Raw genomic sequence first — 25,064 nt, forward strand, 5'->3', positions numbered from 1 at the left:
AGCTCCAAAATTTGGTGCTTCCGAATCCACTATGCAGCGAATTTTGACGAAAGATTTGCGTCTTGCATGCTGGAGGGGATGTGGTTTCAACAAGACGGCGCCACATGTCATACAGCCAGAGAAACAATACAATTGCTGCATCAGTCATTTCTCGGTCGTGTTATTTCACGCTTTGGGGACCATAATTGGCCACCTAGATCATGCGATTTAGGGGTTTTTTTTAATTCGATGGTTTATGCAATTAAGCCGACGACGACTCAATCCTTAAAAGACGAAATTGGACGCTGTATTAATGAAATACCACAGCATTTATGTAAAACTGTCATTGAAAATTTCATTAAAAGATCGCGTATGTGCCAGCAAAGCCGCGGCGGCCATCTCCCTGATGTATTGTTCCAAACATAACCTCATCTTGTCTACTTTACGATATAATATAGTTTTCACAATTTTTTTTTAATATCTGCGTTTTATGTCAAATTTAAATCTTGCGTTCTTATTGGGACACCCTATAGTTCAAAAATCTTTGAAGTAAGAAAATTGAAATTCATTTCTTCACAGTTTTCTAAAGAAATGTTATTATTGTGTATATAATATAGAATCAGAACTTATTAAGAAACTCATATATCATTGCCAAATATATAAGTGATTATTTTGCTTATAATAATGTTTCTCGCGTGAATGGGCGGTCGTGGAATTGTCGCATATTTATTAGATAGTGGCAACTCAAATTAATAATTTATTTATATGGGCAACACTAAGCCACAATTCCTTGATTTATCATAAATGTTAGGATTATGTTTGGTTTGTCCTGGATATAAATAGTTTACATTATGTTTCAGTGAGTATAAATGAATATATAGCAAAAGAATATTAAATAATGTTAAACAATAAAGTTTTTCTCAATTATACTGGGAGTGTCATACAGATGCGCTGACCTTCGTTTTGATGCACAACGCACAACAAAGCATCAAATTGACGGCTGCCCTATTTTCACAACAATCTTTGGATAAAACTAAAATATTTGTGCCGTAAATCTCGGGCTTTAATAAATACTAATAATAGATGTGCAACTGTGTTAAGTGTTTATGTGGAAAGTTAAATAATAATGGAAACTGCGACTACGCAAACAACTCCAAATAGTGTGTGTTACATTACCACAGAACCTACTTTCTTTTTGACTTTTAGGATAATTGTAATCAACTTTGGAAAATAACATCAAATATTGTGATCAAGATGAATGAGAGGGATATTCCAAGTGTCCCTATTACAACTTTGGCAGGAGTAGCTAGTTTAACTGACTGTAAGTAATATGCATTCTATATAACATTACCTTGTACATATGTAACTTTGAAAAAAATCGAAGTGCTGTCTGAAAGGATATAATATAACTTATTGGTGATTATAAAATTTAATTAAAAATTAATTCTTGAAAAAAAAACTTTTACTTGACATCTAAGAAAATAAACAACATGAGATTTTTTAAAGAATTCATCTAACAAAAACTAGGTACACGAATAGAGTAGATTGTAGTAAATAATATGGTTACTTTGGGAAACTTAACAAATATAGTGAATTTAATTTAAAAAAATATGTATTATACCATCAATAAGACTTGATTGCATTTTTGTAACTCATTCACCGCATGTAAGATAATTAAGTAAAAATTAATAATCAAAGCTTAGTTCATTTAGGTAGAATAGGATAACTGTTCTAAACAGCTGACCATTGGCAAAATAGTGAGAGTTGTGTACTGAAATTAATAAATTAATTTAACAGAATAATGTGGGAATTTTAATAACTACTAATTTAGTTATTAAAAAAATTCTATGGTTTAAAGCTTTATGTGCTTTTAGGTTATATAGGTTCAATAAATTATAGATTTGGTGTTTATTGCTGAAAACTGACCCAAATAAGTTTTGTTTTAAATCAACTACAGAAGTTATTAGTCTGATTTATATAAACTTATTTCAAGAGAGAAATTTATAGGTATATAGGTACAATGAGAGAATAGAAGGGAGAAGAAGAGAGATAGAAGTAGAAATACACCCCGTTTTCCAATTACAGCACTAGAGCGCATTATGCGGCATAATGCTTAACGTTGAATGTTTCAACTACAGCAACGCTTCGCACAATCGAGCACTTTTAAAAGTAATGCGCATGAATTGATGCGTGCAATCGATTTATCATTAATTGTTGGAAAAAAATTTAAAGCTTTCGTTTCATTGTAGTTTTTTCGAAATAATCAAAGTTAATTCAAATTGTGTTAAAAAAATAAATATAAGTATGGATGAAGGTACAAACATTGAAAAAAATGATAGTGAAATAATCAAAATCCAAATTATACTTAAAGTAACCGTAAATAGTTTTCAACCAATTATTATGTATACCACTTTATTTACACATTAATGAGGTTATTTCTAACTCTATGAATATTTTTTTTTTCAACACTGAACTTAGCGCAACCTGCTGGTGCATTTCACGTTCCAATTAAGCATCAGCATAATTCGGCATTGTGCGGCACTGAGTCGCATTATGCTCTGTAATTGGAAAACAGGCACAAATACACACCAATTTTAAATTTCGAATTGTTAGACATTATGGAACAAATAAGGATTGATTAAGTTTAAAATAAATTTCTGTGATTTAAATGTAATTTTTCATAAATAATTTTATTTGTTACGGGTTGTATAAGAATCAATTTTTCATATTGCTTTTTTATTTAAATTGTTATGTTTAAATGAATCTAAAGATAAATGTTTTGATTTTTTTTTTTTTTTTTGATTTGAGAATATGTATAAATTTGGGAATGTCCATTGAAATTGTTTCCTTGCAGTGAAATACATTCATATTCTTATTCTGATAAGAAACATTATATACTAAATGCTCATTTATAATAATAATTAATTTATTGTATACATTTATAGTATATAGTACAATATAAAGTTTATTAATTTTTTACTTTAGTCCATAAAATTACTTATAAAAGATACTTGTAAAAGGATGACATGTTATTCCAGACGCTCTGTGGTTATTTGTTTTATTGTCTCATATTTAATGCTCGTAACATTAATGTAATAAATATTCATATTATTAATTTTATTTTTATAACTTCAGAAAGTCATGGGTAATATTTACTTTGTATAAAAATATTTTAACTCTTATGATTTAAAAAGGTGAACTGATTTTATAAAAATTACATTTCTAGATGCATATTATTTTTTATCCATTATTATTCTGCCATTGTTCTTTGTGGCTTTTGCTAGAATTACTAAATTTTTTGTCTGTAATAGTGGAACAGTGGAAATTTATGAGTTTAAAAAGGCTCACAGATAGAGTAAAAGAAATTAACGCAGGAAATCTCACAGCTTGTCACAGCCTGCTGTATTCATTTATAAATAAAATCATTGTTTACTTATATAAATTATAATAATATTAACATTATTACATGTATGTGCATTAGTATCCTTTGCTATTGGTGTTCAATACATTCTGAGGCAATATTTATCTGGTGTCCGGAGTTTAATTTTGATGAAAATATTTGGTGTAGATTAGAAAATTTATATAATTATATCCATTGATTAATTTTGTTTTCAGTGTTACCTGTGCTTCCCCTCCCTACACCTTTACCATCAACACTTAACAATAAATCCCAACTTTTTCATCCAAGAGTGGCCGAAGAAGCTGCAATATTACTTGCAACTAGAGATGATAATTTAGTATCATTATTGCTACAATCACTTATGCAAACTTCGGTTCAACATATGTAAGTAAATTTCTATATAATGTATTTCAAAATAATTAAAAAACAAAATATTATAACAAAATGCTTTAATTTTTGCAGAGACTTAAAAGATGAAACTATACCAAATGCTGTCAGTCCTGCTCCACAACAATCTACTCCTGAATTGCTAAAGGCAATCCTCAATGTAAATCCCAATGTGTTTGACCAACAGCCATCAAATCACTGGGGCAATCATTTAAATACATCAAAATTTAATGGAATGTCACCATCACCTACTTTTAATTATACATCACATTCTACTGTACATTCAAGCCCATCATCCCACGGCACGGCTGTCCATTCGGGACCCATCCCAAATCAGCAATTACTAGCTACTCCTTGCCAATCATCTCCACATGTAAACATTGGTTCTCCACCTTCACAAGCCCGACCAGGAAGTCAAGTGAATATAACTGCCCAGAATAACATTTCCCCGCCATGGAATAGTGCTAACCAGTCGAATACATACACAAGCCCTTTGGCCAATTCAGCAAACCCACAAAACGGCGGATTCTACAATAGTTTGCTGCAAGAAAATAGAAGTTTTGGAACTAATATTGGGGAAGACAAAGATCCACTGTCTATGTCACCAAGCAATATACCTGAACAGCAGCAACTTATGCAGAGTCAGGATAAAGTATTTGGGCAAGGTAATTTTCTCAATTTTCTTTCAATTTATTTAAAATTAAATCAAGTAACACACAATATAATATAGAACAGTTAAACAATCTAGTTATGTTTTTATTTTAAGTAAATTTAATTCTGTTTGAATATCTACAAATAGGAATTTTAAAAATTCTTGTATTTTGAGATGTATCATAAAATTCAATAAATCTTGGTTATAAATTATATGTTTGAACAATTCTCTAGAAGGCGGTGGGGTGATGACTGGTCAATCGCCGGCTCAAGCTAGCGTAGCGCCATCCCCACTGCGGCAGGAACCTCAAGTGCCTCAACCTTCAATGGGCGCTCCGTACGCGCCTCCACTGGCCACTGCACAAGAAAAAGACCAATCTAAAAGTGCAAGTGCTGTAAATAGTAGATATCCCGTTGTAAAAATTGGCCGACTCTCTGTAAGTTACTTTACATTTGCTGAATTGAGATTTGAAATGTAAATTTAAAAAATAAATCCAATTTTTATTTTATTTCATAGGAGGGGTTATTGAAAAAACACGAATTTACTGGCGACGAAAGAGTGCGAAAAAATAGTACAGTTGAATCGGATTCCGATGATAACATACCATTGAAGGCAAAATCGAAACAAAAGCAAAATATTTCAAAGCCTGTAGATAAAGAAAGAGAGGCAATCGACATGGCTAGAGAAAAAAATTGGGAAGCTGTGAAAAGGAAACATGAGGAAGCCAGTAAAAAGGAAGAAGAAGAAACATCTATAGGTTGTTCTTATTTTAAATTTAAAATTAATGTTCCAAATTCTAATGTATTTAAGACAAGTCTTCTAACAATTTTTATTTTTTCAGTACGACCTAAACTACGAAAAGTTGAAAGGAGATTAGTACCTGTATTAGAAATGCTATCTGTAGATGAACTTATGGAAACAAACACTTATCAGAGATTCAATAAACTCATAGATGCTGTTTTTGAAACTATTGATGATGATGTGATAATAACAGAAGAAATGGGTATGTATTAGATGTACATTTTTAAACTGAAACAATGGGTGTATATTTTTCCAATTGAAACATTTTCTTAAAACCATTTTACATTACTTCATTTAATTTCAGAGGGTCCAGATATTCCAGAAGAATTGTTATTACCACGTTACCAAATTCAGGAGTTATGCTCAGAAGCAGCAAAGCTCAAAAATCTTGGTGCTATGGAGGCCATTCCAGCAGACAGATTAGTTCGATTATTAAATATATTGGAGAAAAATATAAGAGCTGCTGAAAAAATGTCTTTAGTTGGTGATCCAGTGAGTTTTTATTTAGACTTATTCTATACATTTTGTTTTGGCTTATAGAAAATATAATATGTGTTACCATTATACACTACACACACAGTACACACATTCACACATCCATACCAAACATTCTTTAATGGGTAGGTACGTTTTCCTCTTTTTTGTATATATCATGTCCAAAAATATAAATGTATAAATTACCTAATTTTTTCCACTTTATCATTGTTATAATTAATGTAAAACTACTGTCACATTAATTGTCTTATTATTGGTATTCCTTTTTATTGGCGTATTGTTTTGTTTAAGTTAAATAAAAATATTGTAATACAAATAGCTGTAAGGAATCTATGTATGTAAAAATAAATAAATAAATATTGTTATTTTTAGGATGACAGTGAAGAAATGCGACAGATTTGGTTGGAATCCGCACTGGAAAGAGTAATGTGTGCATCTGATGCGTGTTTAACAGCTCTATATATAATGACATCCCCGAGTATGCCCAAGCGCATATATTTAGAAGATGTTATTGATAGAATAGTTATGTTTATAAAGTTTCAACTTAACAATACCATCTATTGTGTATATGATCCAGTGTACAGTATCCAGATAACTTCTAAGAAAAAAGGTAAGCTCTACTTCTTATAATTTGGATAAAAAAAATGTATATTTTAAAAACAGATTTTTTTTTGTGATTTGAACATAAAAGAGGCTCTACCATAACATCCATCATCACATTACACACAGGTTTAGAAATGAATAAATAAAATATTAAAATTAATATTTACTTACCATGCCAAATCCTAATCATCCAACTCTTATATTTTATTGGTGGAGCTATTGAAAAAGACAAAAATTATATATTTTTTTAATTAATTAAATAATTAACGAGCTGTATAACAAAAATGAACCATCAAACGTTACCAGTGGACGGTCGCAAGCGTCGCGGCGGCGGTGCGTCCCACGCGAAGCAGCGCAGCGGCAACTCGAACCGTGCGGTGCGCGAGCTGTACACGCACGCGCACGAGTGCGTCACGTTGCTCGGCGAACTGTTCGCGGCGCACCACCTCACGGATACAACGGTGTTGCACGCCTCTACGGTTGCCGTGTCGCCGTTCTTCGTCGAGAATATTAGCGAGCTGCAACTGTCCGCGCTCAAACTGGTTACTACGGTAAGTGGGTGGTAGTGGATGTGGGACGTGTGGACATTTCAAATTATCTGTGCTAGGAAAAAACTAATAGTTTAATATTTATTAATATTTTAGTTAGTTCTAAGAAATTAAAGACTTTTTAACGGATTTTAAACGCGATTTATTCATTCTATTATTTTCCCGACGTTTCGAACACTTTACAGCGAGCGTGGTCACGGGGAGACTCCCCGTTCTTCCTCCCCACGCTCGCTGTAAAGTGTTCGAAACGTCGGGAAAATAATAGAATGAATAAATCGCGTTTAAAATCCGTTAAAAAGTCTTTAATTTCTAAATGTATAATACTCGCGTAAAATCAAACCCTAGAAAATACTAGTTCTAAGAAAGTTTATTTCAAGAAGGAAAAGATTATGAGGAAATAAAAATATATTTCATTTATGCAAAAGTGATTATCTTGAACCTTTTTAGCTATATAACAAATAAGATGAAAGTTAAAAATTTAGTTATACACTATTTATGTATTCATTTTGACGTGATAACGTCTTTAAAATTGTTTTAGTCGGGTGACATGTTCAGAAACTTGTGTCACACCAAAACCTCACGAGCGCGATCGCAGGTATGACGAGAGAGAGACGGACCGATCTCCCGTCTCATATCATCATAAGACGTTATCACGTAAACATCTCGATCGTTAACCTACTTTACAAACAACCAATTTTTTTTTTAAACAAATTAATCATAATGATATATTGTGACAAATTTACTATGCAGATAGACATATTTTCAACACATAAGTGTGTTTCGGTTCTAATAAGAATTTAACTGTTTGTTCAGATATTCACTAAATACGAGCAACACCGGCGGTTGCTATTGGAGGATATATTGGCGTCGATAGCGCGGATACCGAGTTCCAAACACAACTTGCGATCATTCCAACTGAGCTCGGACCAACACATTCAAATGCTCACAGCGCTTGTGTTGCAACTCGTCCAATGTGTCGTTACACTGCCAGAGACTTTGTGCAAGTCACAAGATAAGGATAAAGAAGTAGAATCAGAGAGTAAAAAGGTAAGGAAAGGAAAATTTCATGTATAATTTACCATTTATGCTGTTAATAAATTCTTAATCAAACTTAATTTTACATCATTTTTACATAAATTTAGATGTTGTACAAAGCAAAATTGCCAATAATCAGAGTTGAGTTTAGATGTGTGAATTGTATTTTTTTAAGAATGGCCAAATTAATTCTTTCTCTATTTCAGCATGTTGACAAGGACCTCTTAATAATATCCAGATATGAGGCAGCTATAAGCGTGGGCGGAACATTCCTGACATCATTTTTAAATAAGTGCCGAAGTCGCACGGAAGAAGTAGATTTTAGGCCCCTGTTTGAAAATTTTGTTCATGATTTACTTACGACAGTTAACAAACCAGAATGGCCCGCCACCGAATTATTACTGAGTTTACTTGGAACAATGCTTGTGAGTATATTATGATTTATTTTGATTTTTACCTGTAAAAATAATTGGATAAATTTGTTAAAGTAACAGCTGTATTAACACATTGCTTACATTTTAATGCTGGCTAGATTTTTTGAGTTGTTTGTTGTCATGATCTATGAAGCAAGCGAATCAAGCTATAAGCGAATCAACCCACACAAAAAAAAACAGCTTTGAAAAAATTTAAATAAAAAAAATACATGATTATTTTTTGTTTCTTAGGTTAAATATATGTCTGACAAATCGATGGAAATGCCAGTTCGCGTGGCTTCATTAGAGTATTTGGGTTTGGTTGCGTCGCGACTCAGGCGAGACAGTGTGCATTCGCGCGCCAAGCTGTCTACTATGGACGCAGTTGTTAGGGATATTCGCGCTGAGGAGGAGAAGGATGGATCGCAGGGACATGTGAGTTTAATCCCTATGAAATTTCGATTTAAATAAATGTTGCTTACACAAAAGGGGGTAAATTAATTATTATACCAAACATAAAAAAAAAAATTTCCCATTTGCATTTGTAAATTTACTTTATTACAGCTAGCAAGGGATTAGAAATTTGTTTTGGTCTTTGTAGAAATTTCTTGTCAAAATTCATTCAGTTTTCCTTTAAAATAAACATACCTTAAACTTTTAGACCCCTTCCTCTGGATTAGATGAAGATGAGCAAAGAACAGAATTTTTACAAAGGGTTTTACTCGATTATTTAGCCATCAACGGACAGAAAGATCAAGCGTGGAATTGCGCACGTCATTTTTATATTACTCAGTGGTACAGAGATATGGTTGTACAACCTAAAGCGTCACCTACTAAAAAGCCTAAACATAAATCGAAAAAACGGTACAAGGATGAAACTAGTGACGAGGACTCGGACGACGACGAAGAAATCGTTAAAGAATCTAAGAAGAACACTTCAACTGCTGTACTATCTGCAGAAAAATTTAAAACGATAGAACGGCGGAAAGCTTTTTTCTTAGAAAAAATAAGACCATTTCGCTATCAAGGTGGAACTCAAGTGCAAGTGATGCAATCATACATAGATTATAGTGGGGCAGAGCTAATATCTCAGTACTTAGCGTCCAAGAGATCTTTTTCACAAAGTTTTGATAAATATTTGAGAAAGATTTTAGTTATATTGTGCGAGAACACGATAGCGATTCGAACAAAAGCAATGAAGTGCTTGACAATGATAGTTGAAGCGGACCCATCAGTTCTGGCGAGGCCGGACATGCAGATTGGTGTCAATCGCTCCTTTCTCGACCAATCGACTGCAGTGCGGGAGGCGGCCGTGGACCTTGTCGGCAAGTTTGTTCTCAGTCGGCCTGATCTTATTGACAAGTATTACGGCATGCTTTCGAACAGAATATTGGTAAGTAAACACTATTTAAATTAAAAATGACAAAGTATCAGTGCAATATTGTGTAAAACTTTGTAAACTTTTTAGGATACGGGTGTTTCTGTAAGAAAAAGAGTGATAAAAATCTTAAAAGATATATGTATAGAATGTCCTGAATTTCCCAAGATACCCGAAATATGTGTAAAAATGATTAGACGAGTTAACGATGAGGAGGGTATCCGGAAATTGGTTATGGAAGTGTTTCAAAACATGTGGTTTACGCCGTGCCCGAACACAGCGCGACCTGGTACACTCGATATGACGACAGCCACAGCTGATCCTTTGACGAGGAAAGTTCTTAACATCACCGATGTTGTTATATCATCGAGAGATATGGGATTGGAATGGTTTCAACAGTTATTGACAAGTGTAAGTATTCAAATGTTAATAGCTAATTAGCAATGTTTGTGTTTTAGAAACAAATCAGTTATTTTTGTTGTGTGTTTTTCTGTTACGTTGTATATAATATTTATACCTTATATGTTATTAATAAATAAATATATTTTCAGTTATTTAAACCTAAAGAAGACAAGGATGATTCGACCAAGATAATTTACCAGCCGCCTAAATCGTTATTGGTATCGTGTCAACAGATTGTTGATTGCCTTATTGAACATTTATTACAGTTAGAAGAAACTAGCACTGAGGGTAGGTAGAGAAAACTTTTTCCTAAATTGATGTGTATAATATGTATGGTATTATATATATATTTTTTTTATTTGTAGGAAATGGTTCATCCCAGCGTATTTTAGCGTGCCTTTCCACATTACATTTGTTCGCAAAAATAAGGCCTCAGTTGCTGGTCAATCACGCATTGACGCTGCAGCCTTACTTAAGCTTAAAATGTCAGGTAAAATATTTTTATATTTATAACGCCCGTGTAGAATAAAATGATAAATAATCACTTAATATTTTCGAAATCATGATTGATACATCGATCGCGCTTAATGCGTAAAGATTGCGAGATTTATGCAATAATTGTTAAATACTTACCATTTTATGAAGAAAAAAAATATATCGAAAACACCCTGAAATTATTTTTTTATAACATACAAATAATATTTTTAAATTGCAGAATCAGTATGAACAACAAATAATGTCAACCGTGGCATCCACTTTGGAACTAGTTGTCCCTTTAATGGAGCATCCCAGTGAAGTGTTTCTAGCTCAGTTAGAAGAAGACGCTGTTAAACTGATATTGCAGCGCGGCCAACTTGTTATAGCATCGTGTATAGCCTGCCTCGCTGCCATTGTTAACAATCTTACGCACAATTATAAACTTATAAGAGACGTCTTTAACCAGTATCACAGTGAGTTAATTTGTTTTGTTATTACGAACTTTAACATAGTTGAATTTATTGCTTCTATATGCAGTTTATTAAACAGGCATTTAAAATGGAGTAGAACTTTGTAATAAAGTATTTTCTTGTTAAGGTATTTTACTACAATGGAAACAAGGCTGGCAACGCAATCCTGAAGTGACGCGATCGCTGCACTCACGACCACATTTTAGAAGAGCTTTATTCATTGTTGGACTTTTACTTAGATATTTTGACTTTACCGACGGTAAAGTAATTGATGGATTGCAGGTAAAGTTGATTTACCAATTTGTAAAAGGCGAAATGAAATGTTTAAGTACAAATAATAATATTTAAATAACGTATTAATTATTTACAGAGTGACATCAAGGAACAAGTGTATAACACGCTGATGTTTTTCGTTAATTTAGAAGACGAGGATTTTGTATCTCACACATTAAAAGCACTCGGTTCAGTGTGCGTCAGGCATTACGAATTTATGCTTCGGCCTGAGTTGAAGGAGTTTTATCATCACCTTTTAACGTCAGATCTTGCGCCTATTGAGATGAAAGCGGATGTGCTTAGAAATATCGAAATGTACTTACAGGAAGAGGAGCAAAGAATGATAAGACAAGATAGAGAATGTGAGTTTTATATTTTATTAGTTTGAAGTTAATTTTACGCAATAAGATTGAGTTGAAGCATACCAAATGCTTTGATTCTATATTACGTCATAAATTGTAGCCTTTCGGTAACAAAAATTGTCTGCATGCAACTGATTATAACTGATAATAATTATTGCCCCTATAAATAAAACTTACCTTTATATTCAGGGTCAAAAAGATCGAAAATGGAAAATCTTAAGGAAATGGGTGATGTGTCATCTGGAATGGCATCAACTGTGATTCAGTTATACCTCAAAGAGATCTTGGGTTCGTTCCTGCACTTGAGCACTACGGTGCGATCGAGCGCTATGAAGGTTGTGCAGTTGGTGCTTGCGCAGGGTCTAGTGCATCCAGTACAGGTAATGTACAATAATGTGATAAATTTATATTAAAGTTTTTGTTATGAACATCTTGTTAGTAAGAAGCAACATTCTGAATAAGTAGAGGTTTGATAAAAATGACTATTCATGAGGACTTGTAAAAATTTACTTGAATAAAAATGCTTTAAGTGAATATTTTGCTTCAGTTATTTAAATTCAAAATAACACTTGTCTCCATAGATTTGCGGACGGAAAAAATTCTCATTGACACTTTCATGCAAAGTTTATATACCTAAATAAAATATAATTAATATAAACCTTTCTTTCAGATTGTTCCATATTTAATATGTATGAGCACGGATACAGAAATTACGGTGTCACATACAGCTGATAAAAATCTGCAAGAAATTGACAAGAAATATCCTGGCTTCATTCACATGAAAGCTCAACTAGGAATTAAACTTTCCTATCAATTGCAGAAAATTTTACAGTCTGATAACAAAGGAGTTATTCGAGGATTCAGGTAAGATAGCTTCATATTTGTATTTAAAAATTTAAATTTGAGTTACGCCAAATTGCTATCAACTTCTTCACAAAATTAGAAATTCCGTGATATGATTTTCTTTTCCTTTTTTAGGAAAAAAGAGCAAGACGATTTACCCTCATCTTTAAATGGATTTTTATATTCATTATTACGGAATACGAGGCCGCAGAGAAGAGCGCTTGTATTGTCATTATTAAAACAATTCGACGACGCTTCGGTAATTATATTGTTTTCTTTCACTTCTATGTGAAAATGTATTAAATATTTGAAAAATATTATAATGTATAATTTTTATATTTACAGACTGCGCCGTTGGATCAGATGCTCTTTTTGGCTGACAACCTGAGCTACTTTCCATATCAAGTTCAAGATGAACCTTTGTTTATCATACACCATATTGATATTATTATTTCTACGTCGGGATCCAATTTATTACAGCTTTTTCGTGAGGTATGAAAACTTATTTTTTTATGAATAAAATAATACTTCGATATTACTAGTCGGCTTCGCCATCTTAAGCAAAAAACAATCAATCATGAGGCGGGAGATAAACCCACAACTTTTCGCTGTAGCGTTACGATGCCTGAAGGATTGGCATCGTCATCCCCAATCGAATTACTTGTCCTTTTTCGTTTTAATGTGTCTTACTCCATGCTATCTATTGAAACCTGCGCGCTTTGATCGACCTTTTTGTAGTCTTTAAACTTACTTAGAAACATTCTAAGGTATAAAACTACAAACAAATTTTTTACAACATCTCGTTTAGCCAGAGTGTTGGAATTTTCTCTATTTAACCATTATATCCAAGGGTATGAGGCTCTATTTAACCATTATATCCAAGGCTTGTGAGGTACTGCTAATTAAAAAAAAAAACTAAAATTTAATCTTAAATGTATCAGGGCTTAATAAAAACGAACGTGGAGGAGAAGGAGCCGCTCGACGAGGAGGAGGACGAGGAAGAGGCGGAGGCGCTGCTGGCGCGCGTGCCGGCCGACGCGCGGCCGCTGCGCGACGCCATGCGCCAGGCGCGCGGCTGCCTGCTGCTGCTCGTGCTCAAGCAGCACCTCAAGCAGCTGTACGGGCTCACTGACGCGTGAGTACTGCGGGATGGGGCATTTTACAAAAACCTCTGAAGACCTTTTTTAGTTTTATTTTTGAATTTTAACTTTTTTTTTTTAGTTTGGTCTAGATATTTTTATTTTTATTTTTTTTGTCGTACAGGATTAAGGATTTTAGGCCACATCTTAGCTTTCCATCATGCAAAATTGTGGTCAAGCACTTCCCTATCTAGTATATAAAAAAAAATGTGTATTTTATTGTTTTTAATGATCAATAGATTGTTATAGAGACTTGTGCTTTGCCTCACAAAATATCAGTGCAAAATGTATAGCTCTAATACAAATATATACCAAATTCTTAAAAAGGAATATCTGTTGTGATTTTTAACGATGACGATGTTTAAAAATTTAGACGTGTGTTAATTCAGTAAAAAAATTTCGCCATACAGATTGCACTTAAAATATAATATTGTACTTGTGTTGTAGGAAAATAAACCAGTACTCCCCGTCGGAGAACGTGAAGGTGTACGAGAAGGCGATATCGCGGCGGCACGCGCCGCAGTTCGAGCCCAAGGCGACGATGGCGCAGCTGCAGGAGGGCGACGTGGACGACGACCTGGACGAGCGGGGCCGGCGGCGACTCGTCGACGACTATCTAGAGGTACGTGTTGGGATTTGTTTCACTGTTTTATATAGAATTGAAAAAGGCTACCTTTTTTGCCATTAATACTTTCTTCTTCTTTATTAATAACTAGAGGTCCGCCCCGGCTTCGCCCGTGGTACATATTTCGCAATAAAAGGTAGCCTATGTCCTTTCTCGGGTATCAAAATATCTCCATACCAAATTTCATGCAAATTGGTTCAGTAGTTTAGGCGTGATTGAGTAACAGACAGACAGACAGACAGAGTTACTTTCGCATTTATAATATTAGTATGGATTTAATTTAAAGGATATGGAAAATTTTGCCCCGGCATGGCAAAAAGGTGCTGATTCGAATCCCGCTTGGTGATAGAATCATTTTTATTATTTTAAAATTTTGCATTTAGAAAGCTTTTGAATACTGTTGAAATAAATATGAAAGTTACCAGATATGTATATTTTAGCTAATATTCTTGTGAAATAAAATATGTACTTATGTAATTAGTATGCAACTACTGATACATTTCAAGACAAAGTGTTTTGCACATGGCAATGTGATTTTTGTGTTACTTTTGTTCTGGAAATGCATATGTTATGTTGTATCATGCCTATCACGAAGTCTCCTCGCAGTTTTATGACTAGAAAAGTATGTTTCATCAAAAATGCTAAATTGTGTGTTTCCATTTCAGTTTAAGCAGTTGATGTTGAAGTTTGACCCGGAGGAAGAGGAGGACGAGGAGGCGAGCGCGGCGCCGGCGGCGGCGGGCGGTGCGGGGGCGGCGGGCGCGGGCGCGGGGGGAGCGGGGGGCGCGGGCAGCAGCAAGAGCGCGCCGCCGCCCGCCGCGCCGCCGCCCGCCACCTAGTGACAGTGCGCGCCCTCACAGTGAGAGGACACTATACCCCTGGGTACGCACTGATATACATTCTGCTCGCTGCGGCCCCGCGCGCCCCCCCGACTGTGCTAATGTTACGTTTGTGTTGTGAAGTGAAGTGGCGGACGTGTCTCACTCGGAACGCGTGCACGATTCGGAACGTTGTCGATAACGGAGTGTCGAACGTTTTTATGATTCATCGGTGCGAACCCACAGTTATGTTGTATTTATTTCGAAGGCCCGCGACCAAGTGCGCGCGATTTATGGGCGCGGCCCCCGTGTTCGATCCGTTTGCAATATTGTAATCTCTTAGTGAATCACCAGCGATGTTGTTTGTCATGAATTGTTAGAACTTTTTTACACGACGACGTTGAATATTTAGCGACGATCGCAGACGGATTGAATATGGGGGCCGGCTGTCACTTGAAATGTAACGTCGCTAGTTTTGTAATGCAGCCAATCTCAACGCAACCCAAGCTTTCGATTTCATTTATGAAAGTGATTCGAAGCTTTACGTTAAAACGAAACATTAGAGTGATGATAAATTGTAAATGCATTCGCTGCGGTACATGATGAGCGACGATGTAAGATTCCGTTTTGTAACGAAAGTCTTGTGTGTAGATAATTTCTATGAAGAATAAATTATATTATGTAACATTTCCGAATGAGCGTCGCGAGCCGCGACGGACACTAACGTGTAGGTCAATTTGTTGTCGTGCGTCGCCGCGACCGGTACAAGGAATAGAGTGCATAATTTTTATACGTATCGGCGTCTATGTAATATAGATATAAAAGATTTATGTTGAATATGGAGGATACTGCAATATGCTGCATTTCGATAAATAAGAGAACATTAAAGTTACACGGATAGATTTTTATTTTTATTTAATTTTTTTCTATTTATTGCCCTTGTTATTTATTACCTTGGTCGAAGAACAAATGCTAAAGTATGAAAATATAAATTGATACATTATTACATTTTATTTCTTAATTAATATTTATATCACAACTTAAACCAATTATTACTGTATTAATTCAGTTGTTTCCATTATAAATGTTCCACAATACAAATATTATCACAAAATTAGTTTTAGTACATATGTTTTTAGTATAATTACAGTATTATTTTGTTAATTTATTTGACATAATTATTGCCGCCTATTAACCGGAGTTCATTTTAGCCTGCCTTTCTTCAGATATCGCAAACTTATTACAAAGGAAAAATATGAGAGATTCTGATGTCGGTTTTATCTTTCCTTCTGCGACGAGACGCTTGATGTTGCGAATTTGTTTCTTGTGAGGGTACTCTTTAGTTTTTTGTTCCTCCTGAAATTAATCAAAATAATATGATGAGCTCTTATAATATTTGGTATAAGAGAAAATATGAGTACACATAATTCTTAAAAACCATGAAATACACACATTTGCATTAAATTATAATTGATAAAGTCCGTTAAATTATAGTTGCATATATGAGCCAGATGCAACTCATAAGCTACAATTTTGATAATTGAAGAATTACGAAATTTCATTTAACAACTAAAAGAGAGACTACCTCATACATCAAAAATATTGCAATTAACCATTGAAAACACTACATATGTTTTCGTATTATCTGATAAAAATACCATAATATTGTACCTAATATTCCGTGATTGTAATTATATTGTGATAGACTTCCATAATATGAGAACTAATGAAGTAGAACGTACCTTACGTTACCCAATAATATTGTTTTTTTTATCATAAAAAAACAACATTTTTTCTGGATGATAAAACTAACTTGACTGGAATAATTTCAATGGTTAATCATGGAAAACACTATATAACATATACCTCGTCTTCCTTAACGGGTTGTCCCTCGTGGTTGGCTTCATCCCACATGACGGGGTGCCAGGATCTGCGCACGGCCTTCTCGGGCGGGACGAGCGGCTGCGGCGGTCTCAGCGGCAGCGAGTGCACGTCCACGTAGCTTACGTCGTCGTACGATATAGCCTCTCCGCTCATTGTCTGTGGACAATAGTATCACATGAGTGCTGTTACACATAAAAGTTGACTATCGTAACTTTTTAACTAACTAATCCTACTAATATTATAAATGCGAAAGTTTGTGTTTGTGTGTGTGTTTGTTACTCTTTCACCCAAATACTACTGAACCGATAACAATGAAATTTAGCACACATATAGAGGGTAACTTGGATTAACACATAGGATAGGTTTTATCCCGGAGATCCCATGGGAACGGGAACTATGAAATGAAATGAAATAAGTTTATTATGGACACATAAAAAAAGATACAATTTAGTTAAGAAAAAAGGAACATAAAAGATATAAGTACGTATGCCATAATTAGGCCAACCACTCAGTGTGTTATCACTGATTTTCAGTGGCCGCCTTAGGATGTCTCGTTGACAGTAGATGTATTTCCGTTCAGACCTAAGATCATTAAGTAACTTACTTACTTAATGATCCAAGGTTCAGACTAAGGTATCCAACAATATGCAAGTAAAAATATAATTGAATCGATATTTATACTTTATAAATACATAATATAATAAGTAAATGAATAATATATATATATTGTGTAATATTAAATTAAATTTGTGCACATAAAATTCAATATACATAAATAAAAGTCAGCAATATAATATATTCAGATATTGATACATACACATTTATATTTATATGAAATTTGTAAAAGTGTGTGTATTTTGACAAAAAGAAAATTAATCAATAAAGGACAGTTTGATGGGGTTAAAATTTCTGATTGCGCTTTTGAATGTCAAGAAGATAAGACTTCAGTTTGTTTTTAAAAGAGAATACGCTTTGTTGGGAACGAATAGGCGGCGGTAGGTCGTTCCAGCATTTTGAAGCTTGATATCTAAAACTCCCCCTAAATGCGGATGTTCTGTGAAGAGGTATTTCTAATAAAGAAGTTGCGTGACGAGTCTGGTAGGCTGTATTATGATCCGCCAGCCATTTCAGTTTGTCGTACAAATACACAGGCACTCTGTACTTTAAAACATTAAATAGAAGCGTGGCCAGATGCACGTGGGTACGGTACTCCATTTTTAGAGAATTGTTATTCGACAAAAATGCGATACTATGCGAGTTTTCCTTTGAAAACGTGGGCGAAGCCGCGGGCGGAAATCTAGTTATAATATAAGTAAATCAAGTGGTACACATAAAACTAACTATATTAATTTTCTAATTAGTATTATCACAGTATTACAATATTATTTCCTACAGTAAGGAAACGCCTTTGATGTCGCGCGATAAAATAAAGCTACAAACGGAAAATCAGCTTGATAGTAGTCACTTGCAAAAATGGGCGATGTATCCTGAACTAGTAGATTTACATCCGTAAACGGAACAGTTTTTGCGCGCCATAATAGAATATGTAAGTACCTATGTATAATAAAATTATTACACAAAAAATACGACTGCGTCGTCCTTTCGCGATAGTTAATGCAAACTCAGCGTGATTGCATTAAGCGGCCCGCGTCGCCCGACCCCCCGCCAGTTCCCCTCCGTTTCTCTGCACAAGTACATTCGTCGCCATACTGTAGGAAATATGGTAATACTGTGGTATTATCATAAATGCGAAAGTAACTCTGTCTGTCTTGTATCTTCTTCAAGCCTCAACCATTGAACCGATTTGGTGAAATTTGGTACTAAGAAAATGATAGATTTTATCCCGGAAAAACGGGAAAGAGATCTATACGGGATTTTCTTTGACATCGCGGGCGGATAGGTAGCTAGTTATAAATTTCACACAGATTATATTATGACCATGGTGGGATTATATTATATTTTGTGACAATAATACATATATTGGGAGGGTTATTTAAAAGTACAGAAGTTTAATCCTCTATATTTTTTAGTCAAAATCTCGAAAAAAAAACGATCCCTTGTAAGGGACGCTTTGTTGTCAGTCAAGACCAAGTCAAGACTCTTTTTCTCAATGACGCGTAAACGTATCAAGCTGAAATTTAAATTTTATCCTTGCTATCTCTGTTAGCTACCACAATCGAGAGTTTCATACACGAAATTATTCGGTGTCTCATCAAAATAAAGCTACAAACGGAAAATCAGCTTGATAGTAGTCACTTGCAAAAATGGGCGATGTATCCTGAACTATCAAACTTATAAGCCAACACAGTCAAAAGATACAGCCGTTTATGCTGGAGATTTTCGCTAATTTCGACATTCTCCATGGAAATGAAAAGCTATAGTGTACTTACTTCCAGTGAATTTTGGTGGGAAACAACGTCTACTATAAGTCAATGCACGAGTCCGACTCGCACTTGGCCAGTTTTTTTATTAACTCAGCCCCCGACAGACACAATAGAAAATCCTTTGAAAATCTATTGTGTCGTTGCCCGCACAGAGCAAGTAATATAGCATTGCCCGATCGGGCCGCTCGGGCCTCAATGGGTTATTGTAGATTTATATCGGTACATTTTATATATTTTAACAAATTTAACATAATCGTATGCTTTGTAGAGATTCTTGAACACAAATTGTTAGAAAGTAAACTCTTAAAAGTGTGAAGTCATTTTTAAAAATTATTTAATGCTAATCTTAGATGCTAATATTTGAAGCTTGATGCTAATATTTTCTTTTTAAAATGTTATGATATAAACAACATGTGTGAGACAACTTTTTCACAATAAACATACATATTAACTTTTTCGTTTATATTATTAGTAGTTTTAAATTGAGAAATATTTTTGAATTTCCGTTACATTTTACACTAAAATAAATATTCTTTCCCTTTATTGCATTTATTGATGAAGCAGCTGATCCATCATAAAAACATTCTCTACGGCCATTTTACGGCCTGAACATAGCGCAAGCGTTTTCCAGAAATATTTAACTTTTCATTCCTCTTCCATTAACTTTTCAGTCAAGAAATATTATATAGAACTTTGTATATAAAGAAGGTTTATTATGCTGTATTTTGCTAAATAATTTCGTTAGGCGTGTTTTATGTTTATGTTGCGTCATTTAAATGCTCAATCGTTAATATCAACGATATGAAGACATCAAACAACCTTTTAAACTTTTTTTCTTTAAATTGCCTGTTGCTCCAGGACGTCTTTGAAACAGATGAACCTGTTTAATTGATACTTACTGGATGATGTCGATTAAAGGACGCTTTATGCTACCCACAATTTTGTATGTTTGTAAAATTTAAAGAGTTGTTTTAACTAGTACCCATGGACCTAAAAATATCCATGCTAGTACCAACCTACCCCGTTTTATGAACCGGGGTAAACTGCTGTGATGTCGATTTAATAAATAATTTCGAACCCTTCTACGCCTTTCAGATCATTTATTTCGAATTGATTACCATTATTTAATTTATTGGCATCGAATACAGATATATTTTAATACCGAACGGTATTAACGATGCATAATATGTTCGAACACCGTTAAACATTCTAGGCTTTACTGAGAGGCCAACGCTTGATGGTACAAAAATAAACACAGCCATGCTGTAAGAAACAACTACGCAATTTAATTGAATTGGATATTTGGCACAGATACAAGAAATCATTTTTCGACATCGTCACTTGAACGATTTCTTATAACTATTTTAAATTGGATCATTTCGTAAATATCAATCAATACTTAGATACCTACTTATTATAAATGAATCTAAAGTAGGTAGGTAGGTAAGTTGTTTATTAACATTTCTAAAGCTGAATTATTTGCGTAATTTAAAATTGGGTTGTAAGTAAATAATTGGTACCTACCTCAAATCTATAGGTACCTAATAGATAAACAAACAATTTTTTAGAATATATACAAAAATCAAAAACAAAAAGTTTTCTTACAGACTCAAAATACGATTGAAACTTGTTTAATTGGTAAAAAGGTATTAACGGCGTTAAAAAAAAGCTCTATTTAACGCTCTACGTTGTAAAGGTATACAATTCACATACAAAATACACCACTATTAAATTATAGATTAAGGATTAATATTCTTTGTGTTTTATTACGAGTGGAACTTATCATTTTTTAAACCTCTACGATCTTACAGGATTTGTTTCTGATCCTACGAAGTCTCTAACGGCTAAACTAAAACTAAACATTTACATATTATGTAGTCAGAGTCATCAGAGTAACATGTATATTTTTGAATTGAATATAACTACCTAGTTAAGTAGTTAGCACCTAATTAAATGATTTTTTATAGTTGTTATACTTACCTATATTTTTTCTTTACATTAGTAATTACCTACTACTTTTACGAAACTTCTTTTTCTTTCTAAATAAATTATTTTTATATGATATGATCACTATTTATAAGATACTTTTGTTAAACAAGATAATTCTGCCTATTGACTTATTTTGCTCGTTTGACTAAATAATCATAACAAGTGAAAAGTGCGCACTTTATCTTTCAGTTTTATTTAACACAAATATGCCATAAATATTTCTTACTTAAGTATATTGTTTATAATAATGCAATTCAATATTTACTCACAATTTCAGTCTTCAATTTAAAATTAGGTACACCACACAACTTTTCTTAATGCCTCTTTCAACAAACAATTCCACGTACGAATCTGGTTGATGTATTAATAGCTTCCAATATCACCGCTTATTTGAGTTAACAAAAGAGTGAATTGACGCATGTACGAATTACTACTGATGTTAATTACTTTCTTTCGGAGAGCCTCCGACGCGATGCCGGTCGTGTCTTTGTGACGTTGAATTTGGACAATTACCAGTAAAAATAAGATCACCACAACAGTACTGATATCTGGGACGCTGACCGGATTTCATGCCAACCAGTTCAACAGCTTAGATTCCCTGCCGTCCGAGATCCTATTATTACAAATTATTATCGATTTATTATTTTAATCCTTAGTTATATTAAATTTCATACGTAAAAAGCTTATTTTAATTCAATGAATCAAGAATAGGTAACTACCAGTATAGATTTCTATTTTTGCGAAGTTTTATCTATTAGAGTAAAAAAGTTGTTATCACGATAGAAGATACAATGCAGATTCAAGTCTTAAGGTAAAAGGTATAGGTATAAGAACAAACTTCACATTTTATTATTTAAAAAACAACTTTTATTCTTAATATTTTTTCTATAACTAGTCAACAATCATTGGATATGTATACCTTATTAACAAGGCATCTACCAAATAAACAAATTGGCTAAATACATAATAAAATTTGTAAAAATATTAGCCAGTACTAATTTAGATTTATAATCTACTATCTTAATGTTGTATGTAACAGACAATTTTTATATTTAATCAGTAACACAACACAACTTATTGTAAAGCGTCATGCTCTATTTAACTCTGTTGCTCAACAAACTATCAAAGCTACGCTCCTGCGACGAGTTCATCAAATGAATTTTCATGTTCAGATCTCGAAAGCATATATTCGGGTAAAGTGACTCCTAAAGCTGAACTATACCGTGGCATCGTGTCTGCCCAAAATGCGCCTTTGGAATCAGCTCCTGCAAATTCTTCAGGAGGGGCGATTTTAGTGCCGTCGCTTTCAATTTTTTCATCAGTTTCAGGACTTCTTTTTATTTTCTGATTATTGTTTAAATTTTTAACTTCTGTCGTCTGAGCAACAGGATTTGTAGCAGCGGTGACTAAGGCAGCTTGTGAGGCCTTTTTCCGTTTTACTTTTTTGTTGTTGCTAGGTTCAGCTGTGTAAGCTGCTGATTTCTGTTTTGGTGGCGTACTTGTTGTTATAGTTTTGCTTTCGGCACCTTCATTGCCGCTATCGAGAGTTGTAGGTTTTGAAGTAAATTCTTTAACTTCTTGATATGCTAAATGACTTTGTTTTGGCGCTGATTCAGAAACAAACATACATTCTTCGTGCTTTTGACCAGATTTATCTAGGCATTGAAAGCATGTCATACCATTTTTATGAACTTTTTTACATGCCGATCTATCTTTCTTTTTAAATTCTGCTAAAACATTTTCTACGTCTTTTTTTGGCTCATTGTCCGTATAAAATCCGGGAAGAGCTTTTTTATAATCATATGGTTTCGCTTCTTTACTCTCAGCAGAAGATTCTTCACTTGATGCTCGCAACGCTGCACTGGGTTTAGGGTTTGAGGTGTGTACATAATATGATTTATATTTTTCTCCTGAATTATCGCTCTCGCTTGGCTGACCTTCCTTTAATTTCGCAAACTTTTGTGGGGCCGTTTCTTCTTGTGATTCTTTATATTTTTCTGCCTTATTTGGTTGATCAGCTTTTTCGCTCGAGTCCTCTTTTTCATCAGGTTCATCATTGCTGTCAAATTTTCGCTCTTTGGAATACGCATATTTATTATTTTTCGGCTCAGCTTCATATGAACACGATTCATAATTTCCACCTGTTTTTGGATCTTTACAAGTCATACATTTCATACCATCCCTTTTGACTTCCTTACAATTTCCAGGATTCTGTCTGATTTCAGCAGCTTGTTTTTCAGAAAGCTCCTTTATCCTATCGTATTCTTTATGGTCATACCCAGAATCATATTTGTAAGGATACTCATACTTGTCATCAGAATCTTTCTTTTCTTTATAAGGACTACTATACAGGCTTCCTCCAAAAGCTTTTGGTATTGAAATATACTCCGCCCTATAACCATAAGGATCATCATCCTCTTCGTCGTTTCTCTTTTTCCCACTATCTCGGCTTCGTCCCCTTGTATAGCGTCGAATACGAGCTGGTCCTGCAATATAAGGATTTGACTTGTAGTTCTGATTACTTTGAAATTGTTCAACTGCATCTTCTCTACGGTAATGTAGAGGATGACTAACTTCAGCATTAACTAATGGCTGAAAATAAGCTGCAACCGTAGGATTCTTTTTTAATGCCTCCAAAATTTCCACTCCATCCTCATTCTCTTCAGGTTTAAACACTTTATAATTTGCATCATGTACAGTTTGAATATTATATCTTAAAGGGCGAACGTTTTGTTGTGAATTTGAATTTGTTAGTCTTTGGTGTGATTCTGACTCTGATTTTCTATTAGCTTGATGGGGAAAGCTTTGACTGGCAATAGGGATAAAACCAAAATTTTGCGCATCAAAAATGTTCTCCCTGGGAGCTGTTTGACTTTGCAAAGAATCTATAGAGCTACTGACTATTGTATCAAATAATTTTGGATATTGACTCTTATCTGCTTTTAGCATTGCTGCGGCGATAGGATTTGATGCAAGAGATATGATTCCTGTAATTTTAAAAATTACATACATAATTTTAATTAAGACCGGCTAATTAGTAGCCTCAAAATATATAATGTTATGTACTAACCAGAATTTTCGTCATTGAAAATATTTTCAAAGTCCAGTCCTGGTACAAATCCGCTTCGCTGCTCATCATATGAAAGCACTTCCCCGCAAGCGATAATCACTATAAACTGCAACAGATTAATAATAATAATATAAAAACTATATTTATGTAATTTAAAGTAAACACTGTTTTAATTTATGTATATCAGCAAAACATCGTACCAGACATTTTAATTTGAACATTTTTAATGGGTTTAAACCCAAAAAGAGTCCCACTAAATTTATTTATCTCTATGTGGAGTTGTATTTCTGTATTAAGTTGAGATAAAAGTAGCGTCATATTATTACAATGACAAGGTTTTATAGGCGTTATTATTGCGAAGGTGAAAGATCGGTGCAACAGAGCGCGCGCACCACTCAAGCGTGTCTCTTCGGACAATGTCCGCTTACTCCATCCGCCGATCAACTGCTGGGGTCAATATTTGCAATAGGCCTCTATCACTTTTGAAGCAATGGTCGCAGAAAAAGTTAATAGGAATTTATGTGGTATTGGAAATTTACAAAAAAAATTTGCAATTGTTACCTATATCTACTTATCTTCTAAGTATATATAAAAATGAATCGCTATTTCCCTTGATCAATGCATACGCGTGAACGGG

At 34.0% G+C, this 25,064-nt stretch overlaps 3 protein-coding genes across 4 annotated transcripts; 1 reads left to right on the forward strand and 2 right to left on the reverse strand.

Moving 5' to 3' along the window:
* The first annotated feature begins 749 nt into the window (after nt 1-749).
* LOC123690856 (nipped-B-like protein A) lies at nt 750-16,014 on the forward strand. 2 transcript variants are annotated; one of them, XM_045634940.1, is made up of 27 exons: nt 750-838; nt 1,186-1,300; nt 3,595-3,763; nt 3,842-4,431; nt 4,634-4,854; nt 4,935-5,175; nt 5,260-5,421; nt 5,524-5,711; nt 6,087-6,324; nt 6,624-6,868; nt 7,679-7,912; nt 8,107-8,325; nt 8,566-8,748; nt 8,975-9,706; nt 9,782-10,102; nt 10,243-10,381; nt 10,459-10,583; nt 10,809-11,043; nt 11,168-11,322; nt 11,411-11,675; nt 11,865-12,055; nt 12,346-12,539; nt 12,654-12,777; nt 12,864-13,010; nt 13,460-13,653; nt 14,105-14,279; nt 14,948-16,014. In XM_045634940.1, the coding sequence occupies exons 2-27, from the start codon at nt 1,234-1,236 to the stop codon at nt 15,119-15,121; spliced, it is 5,928 nt and encodes a 1,975-aa protein (XP_045490896.1). In that variant the 5' UTR covers nt 750-838; nt 1,186-1,233; the 3' UTR covers nt 15,122-16,014. The 2 variants fall into 2 exon arrangements, with proteins under 2 accessions (XP_045490896.1, XP_045490897.1); XM_045634941.1 differs by having other exon boundaries at nt 763-1,300; nt 4,652-4,854.
* LOC123690858 lies at nt 15,984-21,833 on the reverse strand. The gene is made up of 3 exons (XM_045634944.1): nt 21,627-21,833; nt 16,967-17,140; nt 15,984-16,456 (listed from the first exon to the last, which is right to left on the reverse strand). Exons 2-3 carry the CDS (start codon nt 17,135-17,137, stop codon nt 16,292-16,294), a joined length of 336 nt encoding a protein of 111 aa, XP_045490900.1. The 5' UTR covers nt 17,138-17,140; nt 21,627-21,833; the 3' UTR covers nt 15,984-16,291.
* A 424-nt stretch (nt 21,834-22,257) lies between these two features.
* Nucleotides 22,258-24,867, reverse strand: LOC123690857. Its single transcript, XM_045634943.1, has 3 exons — nt 24,628-24,867; nt 24,428-24,533; nt 22,258-24,344 (listed from the first exon to the last, which is right to left on the reverse strand). Exons 1-3 carry the CDS (start codon nt 24,646-24,648, stop codon nt 22,486-22,488), a joined length of 1,986 nt encoding a protein of 661 aa, XP_045490899.1. The 5' UTR covers nt 24,649-24,867; the 3' UTR covers nt 22,258-22,485.
* Between the last annotated feature and the right edge of the window lie 197 nt (nt 24,868-25,064).

This window comes from Colias croceus, chromosome 4 (assembly GCF_905220415.1).
Source record: "Colias croceus chromosome 4, ilColCroc2.1".
NCBI lineage: Eukaryota > Metazoa > Arthropoda > Insecta > Lepidoptera > Pieridae > Colias > Colias croceus.

Excerpts from the sequence above, each read along its gene's own strand:
- LOC123690858 (XM_045634944.1), bottom strand. The coding sequence starts at position 17,137 with ATGAGCGGAGAGGCTATATCGTACGACGACGTAAGCTACGTGGACGTG. Across the intron at positions 16,457-16,966 it reads AACCCGTTAAGGAAGACGAG|GAGGAACAAAAAACTAAAGA; the intron begins GTATATGTTATA and ends GATTAATTTCAG.
- LOC123690856 (XM_045634940.1), top strand. The coding sequence starts at position 1,234 with ATGAATGAGAGGGATATTCCAAGTGTCCCTATTACAACTTTGGCAGGA. Across the intron at positions 3,764-3,841 it reads CAAACTTCGGTTCAACATAT|AGACTTAAAAGATGAAACTA; the intron begins GTAAGTAAATTT and ends TAATTTTTGCAG. Across the intron at positions 7,913-8,106 it reads TAGAATCAGAGAGTAAAAAG|CATGTTGACAAGGACCTCTT; the intron begins GTAAGGAAAGGA and ends TCTCTATTTCAG.
- LOC123690857 (XM_045634943.1), bottom strand. The coding sequence starts at position 24,648 with ATGTTCAAATTAAAATGTCTG. Across the intron at positions 24,534-24,627 it reads TGTTCAAATTAAAATGTCTG|TTTATAGTGATTATCGCTTG; the intron begins GTACGATGTTTT and ends AATCTGTTGCAG. Across the intron at positions 24,345-24,427 it reads TTTCAATGACGAAAATTCTG|GAATCATATCTCTTGCATCA; the intron begins GTTAGTACATAA and ends TTAAAATTACAG.